This window comes from Pleurodeles waltl, chromosome 1_2, assembly GCF_031143425.1.
Source record: "Pleurodeles waltl isolate 20211129_DDA chromosome 1_2, aPleWal1.hap1.20221129, whole genome shotgun sequence".
Classification (NCBI taxonomy): Eukaryota; Metazoa; Chordata; class Amphibia; order Caudata; family Salamandridae; genus Pleurodeles; species Pleurodeles waltl.
Genome location: NC_090437.1, coordinates 1,010,125,316 through 1,010,146,141, shown reverse-complemented (window position 1 = coordinate 1,010,146,141; position 20,826 = coordinate 1,010,125,316). Strand labels below are relative to the sequence as shown.

Below are 20,826 nucleotides of genomic sequence, written 5' to 3'. Positions count from 1 at the left end.
ATAAGCTGTGGCTTACTATACGTTCCATCATAAAAGTCGTTGTTTCATTGATGTAATCAGAAACTGGTTTCTGGGTAGCCACTAACTCTCAAACGCCTCTTTCTCTGCACACTTCAGCTCACATTCTTCTTTGCAGATAATTTGTGCACATCATCATTCACCATACCTGATGTTTTTTGCTGCAGGTGCCCTATCATTTTGCCAACAAGAACAGCGTTATTGTTCAATACGAGTGTATTTGTGACGTCGAACTTGACAATCATTTCAGGGAAAGATATCAAAAACACGTCCTACTACTTAGAGGAGACGGATTTGTCTCCGATATAATAAATTAAATTCTTAGCAGCAATGTTCACCCAAGCTTGTGTTCAGAACCTCGGAACTCTCTCTGCTTTGTCATTTATGTATGTTCATGACATGCTAAATTACTTTTCAGAGAATATTTTACAGTCCAAGTATCACGGATGAGTAACGGTATTACAATGATATCAAAGGTGATCCTGATTAAATGCATATTTCATCATCTGCAAGTGATAACATGAAATAATATGCAAATCCCACGCCATTATTAATCAGAATGAAATGCAAACGGGATAGAGCATTGCATTTTGTACTACCATGTTTTAGACCTTTCACTTTCATCTGTGGCTGGTTGACAGGAAAGGTTCTAGGAATCATGCTTCCACCGAAAAACCGATGTGGATCATGGTTTTGTTCCGTAACGTAGAATCGGCAAAATTAAATTTTACAATTACTATTCTAAATGTAACACTTACATTTACTACTTATTATTTTCACAGAAAAGTGGTCTGTAGTTCTAAAAAATGGGGAACATATTTAGACTTCGGCAGACCGAATACTCCATCAAAACATAGCAGATATTCCATCCACCATACTACATGTACCATAGGATATTATTATGCATTTGTAATAGAGCGGACAGGACATACACTGCATTTGTGATGACGTATCTCATCGGCCAAACTCAAAATAAGGCTTAGACTTGTCCAGATAGAATTTCAAATACTCCTGATATGAACACAGAGAAGAAGAACTCTTAGCTGAAAGAACTGAATTCAGACAAAACGGTTGGCAGAGAGATTCAGTAAGGTGAATTTTTGAAGCAAACTATGGGATGAAAATCGGATTAGTTTGAAGGACCCACTACCTTCAAAGAGTCATCGACAGAATGCTTTACTGAAACAGTCTATACCCAAATTATTCCCCTAACAAGCATAGGTGCTGGAAATATAGCAGTTTTCCAAAAGACGTATTTTAAGTTAGCCTGGTCTATAAACTTCAAAGGTTGCTTCAGGAACCCTGACAAAACTGGCTGCAACTCGCAAGTTGGAGTGGGCTTAGCTCTGGGTGGACAGCTGCAAAATAATCTTCTCTTGAATTCTTTAAAGAGTGTGTTATGGAAACAAGGATGTTTCCTCTGTCTGTCTTCTCTATTTTGAGATAGCTCAAAATGTACCCTGATACTGCATAAGAAACGATATACATGACACATGATCTAGATACATAGATAAAGTCCAATATTCTTGCCAAGATTTATTGTTGAATAAGTCATTTGTGTTGTGTTTCTGATGTAGCACTCTTTTACAGATTTTCAAACATATTTACATCATACTTCAAGGGAATGCTTGATAATCATAGAAAATGGTTTGCTTTTTGTGAGGAAAGTCTTCTTTTCAAGATGGCTTCCCCATTTACCCAAATAGCCTTACAGGATCTTCTAGCTGCTACAGTTCCTGAGAACCATATACCCAATGAGTTGCAATGTAAGTACTCACTACAGAGGATACCCAATCAGCATGGCAGTGAACAGGAAGTACTTGTGTGGGCCGAGTATAGTGAGTTGAGTCAAAGCAAACAATGCTAGCAGAGAGGGGACCGAAGTCCCCTCTCTGTACTTTTTCCATTGCATGAGGTCTGATAACTAAACCAGCCTCTAGGACGTATTTTAGCACTGTCCACCTACCTTCAAAGTTAAAACTTCTTAATCAAAAGCATAATGTTAAGAAACAAACTTAACAGTCTATGAAAAAGACTGACAAAAAAAAACAAAAAAAAAACTCTGATGCAAGTGTACAAAACAAAATAAAAAAAGAACAGACTATGGTGGTCATTCTGACCCTGGCGGTCTTTGACCGCCAGGGCGGAGGACCGCGGGAGCACCGCCGACAGGCCGGCGGTGCTCCAATGGGGATTCCGACCGCGGCGGTAAAGCCGCGGTCGGACCGGCACCACTGGCGGGGTCCCGCCAGTGTACCGCGGCCCCATTGAATCCTCCGCGGCGGCGCAGCTTGCTGCACCGCCGCGGGGATTCCGACCCCCCCTACCGCCATCCAGATCCCGGCGGTCGGACCGCCGAGATCCGGATGGCGGTAGGGGGGGGTCGCGGGGCCCCTGGGGGCCCCTGCAGTGCCCATGCCACTGGCATGGGCACTGCAGGGGCCCCCGTAAGAGGGCCCCTAAATGTATTTCACTGTCTGCTGCGCAGACAGTGAAATACGCGACGGGTGCAACTGCACCCGTCGCACAGCTTCCACTCCGCCGGCTCGATTCCGAGCCGGCTTCATCGTGGAAGCCTCTTTCCCGCTGGGCTGGCTGGCGGTCTGAAGGCGACCGCCCGCCAGCCCAGCGGGAAAGTCAGAATTACCGCCGCGGTCTTTCGACCGCGGAACGGTAACCTGACGGCGGGACTTTGGCGGTCGGCCTCCGCCGCCCGCCAAGGTCAGAATGAGGGCCTATGGGTCTTATTACGACCTTAACGGAGGAGTTTTCTTCCATCACAAATGTGGCGGATATTTATCTGCCGTATTACGATCCCATGGGTTGTAGTTTGCTCGGGTGGTTGTGGCTGCTGGGTTTCTATGGCTTGTAAAAGTTGGATGTGGGCCTGGCTATAGCTTCTCTGTGGCCTTCGTTTTTTTCGGTGAATTTCTAAGGTTTTTCTAATTCTATTTCCTAGCTGTAGCATCTCTGTAACCTTTGGCTTTTTAAGTGAATTTCTGAGGGTTTTTTTAAATTCAACTTCCTAATTACATTTTCCCTGTAACCTTTCGTTTCTTGAGTGAATGTCTATCTTTTTACTTGCATTTCCTAATTGTAAGATCCCTGGTTTTTTAACTTAATTTGCATGATTCTTTTAAATTTATATTTTGTAACGTGTAATCTTTTGTAATTTGTTAAGTTAATTTTTATTTGTGGTGGCTTTAAAGTATGTATATTTACATTTTATGGAAATATACTTTTACATTTTTTTGGTGGAGTAGCATCCCCATCGCTAATAGTCGTGCATAACTTTTGAATCATGTTTTTATTTGATTTCATGGAGCCGCAACTGAGTTGCGGCGTGTACGTGACACTGTAGCGACCCCCCATGTGATTACAAAAAAGTTTGATTGGTTGAACAGACTTCCATTACTTCTATAGGAAGGCCCCACCCGTTTTTAGACATGCTTTGGGTGATTTTCAATAGGAGCAGACCTGTCTTGCTTTACAGCAATTTTGGTTATTTTTGGTGTCCAGCTAGTTTTGGAGAAAGACACATGACAGCTGTCTCACCACTGAATGAGGATGTCCCAAGCAATCATTCGGATGAGGAGGAACCTCCCAGAAAAAAGGAGAGCAATGTTTGGACCTTCTTTGAAATTCCAGATGACGATATAGTCAACGCTATGGTCAACGCTAGGAAAGTAACATGCACTCTGTACAAGAAGGATTTGTCTCAGGGATCCAAGCGAAAATACTCATGAGGAAACACCATCGCATGGCCTACCGATCTCAGACCACCTCCTCAATTATCCAAGAAAGTTAAAAACCTTGGAATCACAGTGGACTCCAAGTTAACAATGAATGCCCAAGTGGACAAATTAGCACGAACAAGCTTCATCACCTTGAAGACTCTATGACGCATCTTCCCCCACCTCGGATTTCCACACAAGGTGCAGGCTACTATCTCGCTTGTACCATCCAAACTGGATTATGCCAATGGCCTCTGCCATGGATCATCTTGATCTATTGTGAAAAAACTACAGCATATTCAGAACTCCCCTGCCTTGAAAGCACTCCACTGCCAGAAGATGCACTTTCAAGCTGCTTTGTATCACCCACAAAAGGTATACATGGAACAGGACCGCTTTATATCAGAAACAAAATAACCAAATACATTCAACAAAGAAACCTCTGCTCAAGATTGGCACCCCGCCTTAGAACACCACGATACAAGAAAAAGACTATAGGTGGTACATCCTTCTCCGTTCAAGCAGCTAAACTATGGAACTCAATACCCCCAACTATAAGATCCACAGATAACCATCTTGTCTTCAGAAGACTACTCAAGAGTTGGCTCTTTCCTTCATAACCACCATATTCAAACAGCTATGGACTGCATACGCCTGTATTGATAAATATTTTTATCTGATTATGTGTATATTCTAGATATATATAGTACTTTAGAAAATATGCATCGCTACTATGTCATAACAATAAACTACACACATACTCTTTAAACCTGTTCAACTAATGTACATTTACTCACGGTTTTAATATGTATAGGTATGTACATATATGTGTGTGTGTATTCATGTGTGTGTATGTGTATATATATATATATATATATATAAAATATATATATATACACACATATATATGTTATTTTATGCTGAACATGTTCATAGGTCATTCCATAGCTCCTAGATAGGTTGCTATATTAGATACTTATGATTCCCTGCTCTCATTTTATATCACACTGATCTAATGTTTATTATCATAGGTATTTGGCTATTCAAAAATTGAGTAAAGATAAATGTTAGAAAAGTACACTTATTTATTACCTTCAGATATTACAAATCTTGAAAGTGTGTGTTTATACAATACTGCTTTTCTTCTCATATTATACCCATTATTATATTCCTTGGACATATATTCCCTTACTATGTACTTACATATCTATTTATTTATTACTCTAGTCCTACTGTACTAGAGAAATAAAAAAAAAATTAAAAAAAAAAAATCTATAAATAAAATTCAAATTATAAATACATCTAAATATATATATTAATAAATGAATAAATTAAATAACGATCAAAAATGTGTGTGTATATGGAAAATGTCACTTACCCAGTGTACATCTGTTCGTGGCATGAGACGCTGCAGATTCAGATGCTGTGCATTATCCTGCCATCTAGTGTTGGGCTCGGAGTGTTACAAGTTGTTTTTCTTCGAAGAAGTCTTTTCGAGTCACGAGACCGAGGAACTCCTCCCTCTCGGCTCCATTGCGCATAGGCATCGACTCCATCTTAGACTGTTTTCCCCGCTGAGGGTGAGGTAGGAGTTGAGAGTATACTAGATGTGCCCATGCAATGGAGTAGGTATGTATGTACATAATGTGTATTAAAATAATACTTATTTACAAATGTACAATTCTTATTCAACTAACAACGGCTACAGGCTCCCGTGGAGGTGGGAGGGCGCATGTGAATCTGCAGCGTCTCATGCCACGAACAGACGTACACTGGGTAAGTGACATTTTCCATTCGGTGGCATGTGTAGCTGCAGATACACATGCTGTGCATAGACTAATAAGCAGTAATCTCCCCAAAAAGCGGTGGCTTAGCCTGTAGGAGTTGAAGTTGTCTGAAATAATGTTCTTAATACAGCCTGTCCTACTGTGGCTTGTTGTGTTGTTAACACATTTACACAGTAATGCTTTGTGAATGTATGAGACGTAGACCAGGTGGCTGCCTTACAAATTTCTGTCATAGGTATATTCCTCAGAAAAGCCATTGTGGCGCCTTTTTTCCTAGTGGAAAGCGCTCTTGGTGTAATAGGTAGATCTCTTTTTGCTTTAATATAGCAAGTTTGAATAAATTTAACTATCCATCTGGCAATGCCTTGTTTGGATATAGGATTACCTGCATGAGGTTTTTGGAAGGCTACGAACAATTGTTTTGTTTTACGAAATTGTTTAGTTCTGTCAGTGTAATACATTAGTGCTCTTTTTATGTCTAATGTATGTAAGGCTCTTTCGGCTACTGAGTCTGGTTGTGGAAAGAAGACAGGGAGTTCCACTGTTTGGTTTAGGTGGAATGGCGATATGACCTTTGGTAGGAATTTGGGATTTGTACGGAGAACCACTTTATGTTTATGTATTTGTATAAAGGGTTCTTGTATAGTAAATGCTTGTATCTCACTTACTATTCTAAGTGATGTGATAGCTATTAGAAAGGCTACCTTCCAAGGTAAGTATTGCATTTCACAAGAGTGCATGGGTTCGAATGGTGGGCCCATGAGTCGTGTTAATACAATATTAAGGTTCCAAGAAGGTACAGGTGGTGTTCTTGGGGTATGATTCTTTTTAGTCCCTCCATAAATGCTTTGATGACTGGGATTCTAAAGAGCGATGTTGAATGTGTAATCTGCAGATAGGCAGATATTGCTGTGAGATGTATTTTAATTGAAGAGAATGATAACTTAGACTTTTGTAAGTGTAATAAGTATCCTACAATGTCCTTTGCGGAAGCATGTATTGGTTGAATTTGATTAGTGTGGCAGTAGTAAACAAATCTTTTCCATTTGTTTGCGTAACAATGTCTTGTAGTGGGTTTTCTAGCTTGTTTAATAACCTCCATACATTCTTGTGTAAGGTCTAAGTGTCCAAATTCTAAGACTTCAGGAGCCAGATTGCTAGATTGAGCGATGCTGGATTCGGGTGTCTGATCTGTTGTTTGTGTTGCGTTAACAGATCTGGCCTGTTTGGTAATTTGATGTGAGGTACTACTGATCAGTCCAGCAGTGTTGTGTACCAAGGTTGGGGAGCCCAAGTTGGTGCTATGAGTATTAGTTTGAGTTTGTTTTGGCTTAGTTTGTTTACCAGATAAGGAATGAGTGGGAGAGGGGGGAAAAGCGTAAGCAAATATCCCTGACCAACTGATCCATAGCGCATTGCCCTTGGACTGAGGGTGTGGGTACCTGGACGCAAAGTTTTGACATTTTGCGTTTTCTTTTGTTGCAAATAGGTTTATTTGTGGTGTTCCCCAGCGTAGGAAGTAATCTTGTAGGATCTGGGGATGAATTTCCCATTCGTGTGTTTGTTGGTGATCTTGACTGAGATTGTCGGCCAACTGGTTCTGAATGCCTGGTATGTATTGTGCTAGCAGGTGAATGTGATTGTGAATTGCCCAATGCCAAATCTTTTGTGCTAGGAGACACAGTTGTGACGAGTGTGTCCCTCCTTGTTTGTTGAGATAATACATTGTTGTCATGTTGTCGGTTTTGACAAGAATGTGTTTGTGGGCTATTAGTGGTTGAAATGCTTTTAATGCTAGAAACACTGCCAGCAGTTCTAAATGATTTATGTGGAGTTGTTTTTGTTGATTGTACCATTGTCCCTGTATGCAGTGCTGGTTGAGGTGTGCTCCCCACCCTATCATGGAAGTGTTGAGGCACTGGGTCCTGGAATGGCCACCCTTGGTTTAAATTTATAGGGTTCCACCATTGAAGCGAGAAGTGTCTCTGGCGGTCTACCAACACTAGATCTTGGAGTTGACCCTGTGCTTGTGTCCATTGTTTTGCTAGGCACTGTTGTAAGGGCCGCATGTGTAATCTCGCGTTTGGGACAATGGCTATGCATGAAGACATCATGCCTAGAAGTTTCATTACAAACCTTACTTGGTAGTGTTGGTTTGGCTGTATGTTTGACGTTATATTTTGGAACGCTTGGACCCTTTGTGGGCTTGATTTCTGGTAGTTTATAGAAAATCCTAGTTTGTGTAGAGTTTCTATAACGTATTGCGTGTGAAGAAGACACTGTTGAGTGCAGGTTTTTATTAGCCAGTCGTATAAGTATGGGAATACGTGCATGTGCTGTCTCCTTATGTGAGTGGCTACTACTGCAAGGCATTTTGTGAATACCCTTGGGGCTGTTGTTATCCCGAACGGTAACACTTTGAATTGATAGTGCACGCCGTGTATTACAAACCTTAAGTATTTTCTGAGAGAAGGATGTATGGGTATGTGAAAGTAGGCGTCCTTGAGTTCTAACGTTGACATGTAGTCCTCTTTTTTTTTAGTAAGGGAACCACGTCTTGAAGTGTTACCATGTGTAATTGATCCGACTTGATGAAGAGATTCAGTGTTCTGAGGTCCAATATAGGTCTTAACGTTTTGTCCTTTTTTGGAATTAGGAAATATAGTGAGTAGACACCTGTTCCTTTCTGATGGTTGGGTACTAACTCTATTGCTTGTTTTTGTAATAATGCTTAGACCTCTAGTTGTAATAGGTCTAGGTGTTGTTTGGACATATTGTGTGCCCTTGGGGGCACATCTGCCGGGACATTTATGAATTCTATGCAATAACCATGTTGGATAATGGCTAGGACCCATGCGTCCGTAGTTATGTGTGTCCAGTTTTGGTAGTATGCGGTAAGTCTCCCCCCCACTGGTGTTAAGTGTTAGGGGTTTGTGACATTGAAGTCACTGTTTGGTTTGACTTGTCGTAGGTGTTTGGAATTTTCCCTTTCCTCTTGGGAATTGTCCACCTCTATATGAGCCACGAAATCCTCCTCTCTGATATTGTCCCTGATAGGTAGGTCTGGTTTGCGAGGTGGAAGGCTCGAAACCCCCCTCTAAATTGTGGCTTTCTAAATGTGCCTCTGCTTTGTGGGGAGTAGAGCGCGCCCATGGCTTTGGCCGTGTCAGTGTCCTTCTTTAATTTTTCAATTGCTGTGTCCACTTCCGGCCCAAACAATTGTTCCTGGTAAAAAGGCATGTTTAACACAGCTTGTTGGATTTCTGGCTTGAATCCCGAGCTTCGTAACCATGAATGCCTGCGAATGGTTACCGCAGTGTTGACTGTTCGTGCAGCTGTGTCTGCCGAATCTAATGCGGACCTTATTTGGTTTTTGGATATTGCTTGTCCTTCTTCCACAACCCGTTGGGCACGTTTCTGGTGTTCTTTGGGCAAGTGCTGTATAATGTGTTGCATCTCATCCCAGTGTGCCCTGTTGTAGCGAGCCAGCATGGCTAGTGAGTTTGCGATCCGCCATCGATTGGCTGCCTGTGCTGCCACTCGTTTGCCCGCTGCATCAAACTGCCTACTCTCTTTGTCAGGCGGTGGAGCGTCTCCTGACAATTGAGAGTTTGCCCTCTTTCTTGCTGCTCCTACAACCACCGAGTCTGGTGTAAGTTGCTGTGTTATAAACACAGGGTCTGTTGGGGGAGGCTTGTATTTTTTCTCCACCCTAGGAGTGATAGCCCTTCCTTTAACTGGCTCTTGGAATACCTGTTTTGCGTGCTTGAGCATGCCCGGGAGCATTGGCAGACTCTGGTAGGAAGTGTGGGTGGATGCCAAGGTATTGAACAGGAAATCATCCTCTATTGGCTCTGAATGCATTGCTACATTGTGGAATGTAGCTGCCCTTGATAGTACCTGCATATAAAACAGTACTGTCCTCTGGAGGTGACGGGCTTGTTGGGTAACAATCTGGGCTGTTGTCTGATACTGGAGCATCATATAAGTCCCATGCATCCGGATCATCCTGTGTCATCCCTGTATGCGTAGGTGACTGCATTGGAGGTGTTGTTACCGGGGACAGCTGTGGTGAACGTAGTGGTGAAGGTTGTGGCGAAAACCTTGGTGGTGGGGTTTTATCTCTGGCCACTTTCGCCTTCGGCTGCATTTCTGACTCATGAAATGCCAGCTTTCGTTTGGTTTTGATTGGAGGAAGAGTTTGTATTTTTCCAGTCTCTTTCTGGATATGCATCCTCCTTTGTGTATGGTCTGGTTCCCCCATACTTATTTCCTGCTCAAATCTGTGTTTTCAATGCATTTGGCTGGAAAGTCCTTGCTCTTCTGTGTAAGAGCTTCTTTTCGGCTCCAAAGCCGCTTTTTTCCGTTCCCGATGCGTCCGATACACTCTTTTTCATTTCCAACGTAACTTTTCTCACCTTGGGTGAGTCGAACTCGCGGTGCCGAGATCGTTCGGTGCCTGAATCTCGACCGGAGTCGGATTTCTTCGGCAGATCTTTGGCCTTTTTCGGTGCCGATGTTTGGTCACCTTCTTTTCGATGGGTTAAGCCATGGCCTGCTGGCGGTGGCATCCCCGTGGCCTTAACGATTTTTGTGTGAGTCCTGGACGGGGCAGTTTTACTCACTGTTTTCTGCATAGTCGTGGGTCGCTCACTTTCGGATTCGTCAGAGTCCGTCCCCTGGATGGAAATTCTTTCCTCCTCTTCAACGTCGAGTTGTTCCCTCGGTGTCGACGCCATTTGTAGTCTTCTCGCTCTTCGATCACATAGGGTCTTTTTAGATCGAAACGCCCTACAGGCCTCACAAGTATCCTCCCTGTGTTCTGGTGATCAACACAGATTACAGACCAAGTGTTGGTCTGTATAAGGATACTTCGAGTGGCACTTCGGACAGAAGCGGAAGGGGGTCCGGTCCATTAGTTTCGTCGATGGAATGCGGTTGGGCCGACTTGGCCCCGCTGAAGTGCGGAAGCCCCGAAGGGCCGCCGGAGCGCTTCTACTATTGGTGTTGATACGCTAACACTAAACCGGTACCGAACGCGAACAATACCGTCGAATTTTTGATATTTAGATAACTTTCCCGATTCGAAATACGGAGCGAAGAGGAACACGTCCAAACCCGATGGCGGAAAGAAAACAATCTAAGATGGAGTCGAGGCCCATGCGCAATGGAGCCGAGAGGGAGGAGTCCCTCGGTCTCGTGACTCGAAAAGACTTCTTCGAAGAAAAACAACCTGTAACACTCCGAGCCCAACACTAGATGGCAGGATAATGCACAGCATGCGTATCTGCAGCTACACATGCCACCGAACATATATATATATATATATATATATATATATATATATATATATATATATATATATATAAATAAAATTATAAATAAAAAATATAGATTTTTACTCTTGTAAGCATTACTTTGTCTACCCATCACCATGTCATGTCTCTATCAATCTATCCTCCATTCCCACTCTGACTCATCCCAAATCCATTCTACTACTTTCCTCTCCTAAATAACCCTGCCTAAGCTCTTCCCTCCTCTTCCACATCTAACTCACCAAAACCTTAGTTTACTACCATGATCTCCCAGACAACCCTACTAAATTCTCCCTCATTTAGCTCACCTTTAACTCATCCAAAATCCCTCCTGCTACTATGATCTCCCTAACTCTTTCCACAGGCTCGTCCCTCCTCCATCCCCCTTTACTCATCCCAAGCCTAAATCCTATTACAATAAACTCCCAATTAACACTTCTGGATTCCTCCCTCTTCCACCCCTCCATTACTCCAGTCAATCCAACAAACAAACTCACATATCCGCGACTCAAAATAACTCATAATAATACTAAAACTTTACTCATATTTCTCTATACTAACCCACCACTAATTCCTTTTGGGTTCCAGAGTAGCGTGCTACTCGCCGAAAAGAGATTTGACGCCTCATCCGGGGTAGTAAGCGCTATATAAATACTATTACAATACAATACAATACAATGGAGATCGTAATATGGCGGACAGGATATCCGTCACATTTGTGATGGATCAAACCCCTTCATCAAGGTCGCAATAAGGCCCAAACTATTAAGCCCACCTATTAGGTCTAAATTTCTCAATAAAAGTCAGAAAACTCATATTTCGAGTATAAATGTTAGAAAATAGAAAGTTAGAAAAAGTAGGTGGTCCAAAACCATTGTGAATAAATGTAAAAACATTTAAAATGGGCATGGGGCAGGTTAGTGTTAGCTATAGGTTGGAGCCAAGGGTTATGGTAAGAGTGTGCACTTAAATTAGGGTTAGTGTTGAGTGTAGGGCTATGGCTAGGGTTATTTCTATTGTTGGAAACAAGGAAATTGATGAGATAACAGAATAGTTTAGAGTTGGGCTTGGTGATAAGAGCAAGGTAAAGATAAGGTGAGGGTAAAGGATAGGGTTAGGATCATGAATAATATCAGCATTAAGGATAGGCTGCCAGATTGGGCAAGTATGGGGCACAGTTGTAAGGTTACAGTTAGGGATGCATAAATTAAACATTTTCAAAAGCTTGTTTTTCTCACTTTTTATTTTGTAATTTCAAGCTAGATTCGCAAGCACAAAAGGGCATTTGAAAACTACACTAACAGTTCTAAAAGGAGAACATTATGAAGATACTGACATTAGCCCATCTACTGTCGTCTATTTATGACTTTATTTAAAACAACAAAGAAAATGGCAGGTGGCTGAGGAAAGTTTTAGTCTGCATCCTACCTGATGCCAAGGAAGGTAGGACAATAAAATAAGTATTATAACTGTAAGGTGGACATCAAATAACAGTGTAAATAACATTTACATTTTATAAGGACGCATAACTAAGTATACTCACAATGTCTTCTATAATCTCTTTAATTGCTGCTACAGTTAAAATGAACAAAAGTGGCACCAATGTTGTATAACGCCCTGTAGGCGATACATCAGGAATTTGCTGCAAGACAAAAAACAAATTTTAGATATCATCTAATAAAAGAGCACACGCATGGCTACTTGTGATGTTATCAAGGGTATCAGTGAGAAAATAGTTGGGGATGTTGTTTTTTGTGTGTTAGGAAAATATAGTCACAACAGTACTGCCTTCACATATTAACATAGTATTTTAACTTTTCAAATGTTTTCATCTGAAGCTTATATTACTCAAAGACTGATTGTTATTACTTTTGAACATAATCAGACATCCTATCCGTACTCCAGTTGAATGAATATGAATAATTTTTGTCTCATGCATGCACCTTGGCATAGCATACACACATACATTGATGTAGTTGACACATATGACACACGCAGACACAGCAACATACTAATCAACATCACGCACTTACCCATTTCCATGCACAAAAAACAGTAAACAAGCAGCAATACACAAAATAAATATATTAGCATCGACGCAGAGACCAGTTAGCATGTCATGTTATGTTAGTTGTCTGTGGAACACTTTGAAGACCCTCTGCAGCTGCCTCAAACCGGTGCTTGAAGAAGGAGATTTGTGGAATGAATAATCTTCTGAAAAATCTTCTCTCTTTCCAGAAAGAACCAAAAATAGCTAGCCAACCAGGAGGGGTGCGATCAGTAAGACAAGGGAAGAAAGGGATGAGGCGGAAGAAAGGGATGAGGTAGAAGAAAGAAGAAGCAGAAATCAACGGAGGGACAGAATCCGAACTCAGTTACTGGAAATGCTGCCACCATTTGTTCTTAAATTTGATCATTTTCTCACTCTTGGGGATTTAAACTTCCACTCTGAAGAGAAGTAGCGATTTAAAAAAAATAAACGTAGAGACGACTTGGAGGAATAAACCTACAATAAAAAGAATTTGGTGCTACAGATGTAGTGGGGTACACTCTTGATTTATTGTTTACTAAAATAAACTAACTTTTGTGGACTCAGCAGCCCCTCTTGTTGGGTCTGAACAGCATCTAGTAGAGTGTTCAGCCATTTCTTACTCTGGTCTGTCGACTTCTTTTAAAGTGAATAGCTCTAAGTACACAGAAAGGAAAAAAATTATGCAAACAATATTACTGTGGCTGTTACTCAGTTAATGGTGAACGCTATTGATACAATAGACATTGAAGACTAGCAATCAGACCGGATGCGTCGCCATTGCCAAACAGTACGCCTCAAAGCTGAAATCATGCAAAAGGGAGTAAACGCCTGAAAGGCAACGGAGGCAAGCTGAATCTGAGGCTGATAAAGCTACCAAACTCAATCTTAACAGCTACCACAAAATGCTCCAAGTTCGCTGAATGCTCTTCACCCACAGAACTGAGGAAAGTTACAACTCATCCAATTAAATCTTTAATATCATAAAAGAGCATGCTCATCTTTCTGTGCATGAGCAGTTCATTTCAGTTACGTCTTCTTTTTATTCTAATCTGGCACTATATTTTAAACAAAAACAAAAACAAAAAAAATATCTGTCTAGCTTCACCCCTCAACTTATTCTCGACCACCCCCATCTGAAATGGAAGAGCTCTATCGAACATCAATTGCTCCCATGGTTTCATTTGAACTTATGATAATACACAATGTGGAGGAAGCCACGTATGAGGTTAAATCAGCGTTTCCTGAAGACCCTAGTCCTCATCATATCTTTTCCTCCTATGTCACTTTACGTAACCCATTTTTTACAGATTCTTTTAACAGATCTCTTTATCCCAATGACTGAAAGAAAGCACAGGTGCTTTACTTGGTGAAGAAATCCAGGACAGATTCCTTAAGCATAGCAAACTATTGACCACTTTCTTTACTCCCATTTCAATCTAAGGTTTTAGAGCGACTGATCAACCCTCATCTGTTACTCAATTTGAAGCAGACCTACTTGCTGGATGCCTCTCAACCAGGGTTTAAGGTGACCGGTGGCACTGCAACTACATCGATGGCTGTGAAGATAACATCAGGCTAACTCTGGAAGAGGGCAAATCTGCTGTGTTCATCTTCATCGACCTCTCGGCAGACCCCGTTTATCACATGCCATGCTGAAAAACAGCTGCACGAGATTGGCCTATACTCCAATGCCTTCAAGTAGTTGCTGTCCTTCCTGTTAGGCACAACAGAATTCATCCCCCTATGCCCCTTCAAGTTGGATCCTGCATCCATTACTTGTGCCTTCCCTCAAGGATGGTCTCTAGGCCAGTTGCACTTTAACATCTACGTGGCCCAGCTGGCGGCCACTTTAAGAGCCAAGAGCATGGATACTGTATCCTAAGCAATTAAATTAAAAACAACAGACAATTAATTGCATTGACTAGAAAATGTTAAGGCTACAAGATGCAACCTTGTAGACAGTTTGCCGTTTGTCACATAGATGTAGGATGATTGTTAAAAACTAAAAAGGGGTAAGACAAAGGTGATCAATTAACTCTATTTAGAAAAAACTGGTAGCCCAGCACACTCAGCCATGCCCCAATTCCTTAGAAATCAGCTAGGAACCTCGGCATTACAGTTGATATTATGCTAGGATGACTCATAACTGTAAGCAAATGCTATGAAATTTCCCTGACTAGGAGATGTATTTCCTTGCAAACATTAATAAAATGTAAAAATAGTTAGTAATATGCTTTCCATGAAAGACCAGGTGACTGCCATTTGTGGGACCTGTTAATGAAACTTCTGTCTGCTTTGCAAGCTTTTCAGGTGGCTACTGATACAGTGCCATATAACGATCATTCAGGCACTCTTATGGATTATGGGAATGGGCTATTTCTTATCATGCTTGCAAACCATCCAAAATACAGCTGCACACCAGGTCTGTAATCTTCCAAGCAGATCGCCTCATTTCCCTACTCTAAAGCCTTTAGATTGGCTGTGAGTTCGCCAGTGTGCCATCTTTAAATTACTCGGTACATAAAACCCTCTATGCAAAAGGGTCCAATTACTTGCATAGTAGGATATCCTTTTGTAGCCCATCTAGATCTCTCAGATTAGTTAAGCAGGACATCATCTATACACAGTGCATTCACCAGGCCAGAATGGTGGTTGCTCCTTTACTTACCCTAATGCCCAACACTCAAAGCCCTGTCCCATGGAAACACGTATAAACATAGCACCTCGCATTGTTCAGGAAGTGTCTTAAAATCCGTCTCCTAATTTTTTCTCGCAGTATATATGTAATTTCACTCACTGACCGCACCCAGCTGCGCCAGGATATCCCTTTGGGGGTGAGTTGGAATTATACAAATCATAATAACAAAATACAACATAACAACGAATGGGGCCACAATGGGGAAACAGAGGCGAATATACAGCCCTATTCAGCGTACAGTCGGACAGCATGCAAACCAGCGCACAGATGTGAATCTATAGACTAAGGAAACGATGGAAGGGCATATAGGTGCTGGACGAATGGATGCATACTTTATGTCCCTTTAATCTTTGCGGACAAACTAAAATCTGAGATAGAGAAAGTAGTAATGGTAATGGTTATTCAATTGTTGGCCTTCCATTTGAGAAATTGCATACATGACGTGACAGGCTAAATATTAGTCTTTCTGAAGTAATGCTTGGCCTCTCTGAGGTAATTAGTGTGCTCTGCACGTCCACCTCATCTTTGGCTCCTTGGTATAATAAAACATATATACCACTGCACATCGGCAACTTTATCTCTTTAATACTAACAGAGAACACACTTTGCTTGGTCAGATCCTCCACGACCCCAGCACAGTAGATCCAGGTCAGGGCTTTCGGTTTATAACTCATTGTTATACAGTGTTCTTCTGAACTCGTTTCCTGTGATAAACCTACATTTGGTATTTATGACAATAGTGTTCAACATATTCAAAATTCAATACATCTGCTTTCAAATACATTATTAGGGGATTTGAGATTTGGCAAATCGATATCCAGCAAGCAAGCACTACATGTGTTATTTCTAGGTTTTTTTCTTAAACGTGTATTTTTCTTTGCCGACAATAAATGTCACTAATGGAAATAACGCACAAAACCCTACTTTGAAAACGAGGATATGTCACTCACAGATAGATGGCACTAAAATGAATAAGCGAGTTTTCACACCAAACATCTCTTCTGCGTAGAGACTAAAATGTCTTTATGCCAACAAGAACAAATGACCCATAGGGTCATATGGGAAATAAAAGATTTACTTTGGTTCTGGGACCATGGTGGACTGCGGTCCTCGTGCACAGTCCTGTCTACTTGCGGGCTATTGGACTGAATATACTGTCTTATAAAGCTCAAGGCTACAAACGCCCACATGAAACGTCTACTGTGTTTTGCCTATTCACTATTTGAAATAATAAAAGCAAGGCTTTACAATCCCTCCAAATCAGTAGAGCAATATTCACCTAATACTCAGGAGATCTTTTTAAAGGGTGTTAGATGCCTCTGCTTATAGCACCTTTTCAGCACTCGCTGGTTAGGTGGGCCACTTCTAACGAGGCCACATGCACCAACTATACATACCTTAAATCACAAAATGAATTTGGCGGTCCCACCATGGATGCAGTCTACAGATCTAATCATCAGAAACTAAAACCTTAACCTGTACATGTCCTATAAAAGATTTGGATATTAACTTTCCTTGGATGCATGACAGCATCCCCCCATGCTCTGTCTGCACCCCCCAGAGTCTGTCACACATCATTCCCTCAAGCCCCAGAAAGAATTTAGCATGTCACATTACAAAGCTCTCTATATATTACATACTGTGTTGTGTCAATTTCTCCCCATAATCATAGCTTCTATCAGAGCATGACTGTGCATGTCTTTTCGTTCAGAATAATTTCTAATGGAATACTGAGGACGTAAAGATTCCTTATCTTGATTCATTAGCCATGCTTCTGGCTGGATTTCAGTCTTCAGTGTCAGCAATTTGGGTCGGAAAGTTCCAGGGAAGACAGGTTAACTGTAACCCAAAGGTAACACTTGAAATATTTTGCCACTGGTGTCACAGTAGCACGGAGCCCCTAACTGGGCACCAAGTGCCCCTTTTAACATTTGGCTATCAGGGAAATGAGGCAGCACAGCCCATCGCTTACTCACAGGGCGTGGGCGAGAGACTTGGCCCTGAGCACCTCAATAAACAACACATAATAAATCACTGCCCGGTCAGTGCTTTCTCTTAAAAAATTGAAAAAAGATCTTTAATACACTCTACTAAATACTGTGCACAAATATATAGAGAATGGCAGATGCCAACGATGACACACTCTAAAGGGCCTTGCAACCAACAAGGAGCACGGGCTGAGGAAACATCTAACAGACCAAGTAACCCTCGAAACGCACTGGTAACATTTTGTGCACCAACAAGCCCTGGACCTAAAAACAAAATACCCGCCACGGAGTCTAAACAAACACGGTCGGGGCAGTTCATAAAAGTCAGACCTACTGTCGCCACAACAGCTACAGGCAAAATTATAAGACCACAACAAAGTGCAGTTCCTAATCAAACTTTGAAGGATGGTCCCATCATTCAAAGACATTGAACAATGCATGCAGAAAGTTTTGTCAAGAAGAGCACGTTGTTAAGGATTTCAACTTTCGATATTATGCACGGTACGAGTCTTTCCTCTACCTTAAAAATAGCTGTTTCCAATTCATTCACACGTCCCAGATACAAGCGCCCTACATTCAAGAACTGTAAAAACTAAAAGACCACCCCTCAAAGAGTGCTTGCCACAGTGCCAATCCCTCGTCAGGTCAGTATTTCAGAGACCTGGAAGCCTTAGAGTGACACTAATAATTTAAGGGGCTCCTGTGAGGTTTTGAGGGGTCATGCACAGCTTCTGTGTAGACTGCAATCCTACAATAAGGCTCTTGCTGTGTCCCTGCCCTCCGAGGGCACCGAGCCAAATGTGCAAATTAGAGAAGGCTCATTGCCCTTTGGGAAGCACTTTTATGTATGCATGCTTTGTTTATCAAACACGCAAACAAGTGATGGAGGAATGCAATGAGACTAACCACTGGCGATCAATTAAGGTACCATTCCAACCCATTGTCCTTTTGCCCATCATGCCATCTTAACTTGGACCCAGCCATGTGCAAATCAGTCTTGACCCTGCTCCAATAGGAAGAGTCCTGCCCGAACTGCCAAGTAAGGTCCTCCCTGAACCAGAACACAATTACCACTCCTGTGATTACTGTGCCATAGGACACAAACTGTAGCAAAATGATGGAACCTAGGTAGATTGAAACTGGTCTGGAGATTGCTTGTGGTCCCTACTGGAGAGGGCCACCCCTGGCAATTCGGGGCAGACTGTTCCAATGAAGACCAGGGTCAGTACTGACTTGCATACGCAGGCCTTCATCTACAGTGGCATGGTAGACAAAAAGCAACTGACTGGAATGCGGCCCAGAGTGATTGTCAAGTGCCCAGATTAATTCAAGTATTCCGTCCATCACCTTGTTGTGGTTGCAGTTTGTGACCTAAGTGTGACTGTTATGCCCAAACACTAGTCCCGTGCACACTGTGCTAAAGGTCTTGACCTAAACCTCACAGATGAGACCCAGTTAGGTTGAAACCAGTCTGGTGTTGCTTATAGACCCTTCTGGAGGGGGCTTCACCTGGCAGTTTGGGACCGACTGTTCACATGAGATGCAGGGTTGGCACTTATTTGCGTAAGATGAGCCTTAGCCTAGAGTGGCATGGTGGGTGAGAAACAGTGAACTGAAATGCAGCCTTAGCGACTGCTTGTGGCTAAGAATCAGTCAAGCATTCCATCCATCACCTTGTCGCTTTTGTAGATAAAGGTGGCTGTGAACAATTTCCTTCTACTTCTCTATTTTAGGTTTTAAATGTAATCTCACTACAACCCTTTTTTCATTTTATTTTTTTGCTCCGATGAGGGCGCTCTTGCAGTCTTGTGAGGCATTCATGTCCTTGTTGGAGGGTGTGCAGGAGCCCAAGACAACTCCGCCAAGCCTACTTGCAACTCCCATTGAGCACACTTCTCTGCTGCAGAAGAGCCAAAGTCTTCTTTTCTCCCACAAGGCTCTGGAGCCAATCATTTGATTCCTCCCACCCATGGATGGCAAAGTTGTGCTTTGTGATCCCTCTCCACCAAGTGACGGGTATGGGTAGCAGAGGAAAGTTCCTCAGCAGCTTGCTTTCTCCTACTTGTTGACAGGATAATTGTGATGCATGTCCCTTGCTCCACTCATAGTTGGGCACAGGGAGCGGGGGTGGGAGGGAGGCAGCAATGCTCCCAGGGTTCAGGGCCTCGCTGTCTGTGAAAGTGCACTGCAAAACATCCAGGGTGCTGGCCTTCCCTGGGGGAGTAAAGCGACTAGGATCCAGCAGAACTGACACACTTATTCTGCTGCGTGGCACAACTCCAAGCAGAACCAACGCATTGCCTCTGTTGCAGGGATTCTCCCAGTGCAAAGAGTCCACATCAAGTTTGCCACCCACATCGGAACCAGTGCTGCACAAAGTCTCCCTGATGCAGGCCCTCGTAAATCTCTCATCGACGGCCGTCGTGACAACGATGCAGATTCTCACATCGCAGCCTTGCAGCTCCTTGGAACTGATGAATTGCCTCGGCTGAGCACCACATTGACACCAGACTTCGTACTGCAAGCCCTTGTCAACGGGATCCTCAACAATGACACAAGGCCTTCCATCACAGCTTCTCAGAACTGACGCATTGCCTCAGATGTGACAACACATCCTTGGCGCTGGATCTTGCAACGCTCTGCAACCAGGTTTTAAGGTACTCTCATCCAGCAAGTCTAACTGGCTCCCTGTTGGCCCGCGCTTCATCGCAGTCTGTCTGAACTTGTGACTTTGTTACAGTCCGGCATAACCAGATATCCATAGTTGGTGCTGTTTTCACTGAAATCTTTACAATTTCATATCTCTGGTTCTACTGATTGGATGTTTGTTGTTTTGGTCTTGTTTTATTTATTAAAATATACTCTATTTTTTTAAGTCCGGTGTGAGATCTCTTTTGTGGTATGCTTTCATTTTTTTACTGTTTAAGGTGTTGTACAAATACTTTGCACATTGCCTGTAACTTAAGGCAGACTGGTTGTGCCAAGCTACTAGAGGTTTGAGCACAGGTTAATTAGGGTTTGCTCGTGACTTCACTGAGAAGAGTAGTGGTTCGTGCTTGAGTAGGGTTTCACCCCCACAAACAGCAACCCAATTTCTTACAGCGAGGCTTGGTTCTACCTACTGGTCAGCAAAGTTATTAACATAGCTAAGCAGGGAAGTTTAAAGTCCAAATCTAATTAGGGTCTGGCTCAGAAAAATATAACTAAAACCCAAAATATGTAAAGGAGCACAAATAAGGCCAAATCAGTATTGT

At 42.4% G+C, this 20,826-nt stretch overlaps 1 protein-coding gene across 5 annotated transcripts in view; it reads right to left on the bottom strand.

Moving 5' to 3' along the window:
• ATP8A1 (ATPase phospholipid transporting 8A1) overlaps positions 1-20,826 on the bottom strand; it is a 944,803-nt gene that overhangs the window by 846,232 nt on the left and 77,745 nt on the right. For all 5 annotated transcript variants that reach the window (XR_011194335.1, XM_069201769.1, XM_069201775.1 and 2 more), the window contains exon 4: positions 12,398-12,496. Coding sequence is in view for 4 of the 5 variants with exons in the window: in XM_069201769.1 (XP_069057870.1) it covers positions 12,398-12,496 (99 nt within the window). In the remaining variant the exon portion in view is untranslated. The remainder of the gene's footprint in view (positions 1-12,397; positions 12,497-20,826) is intronic.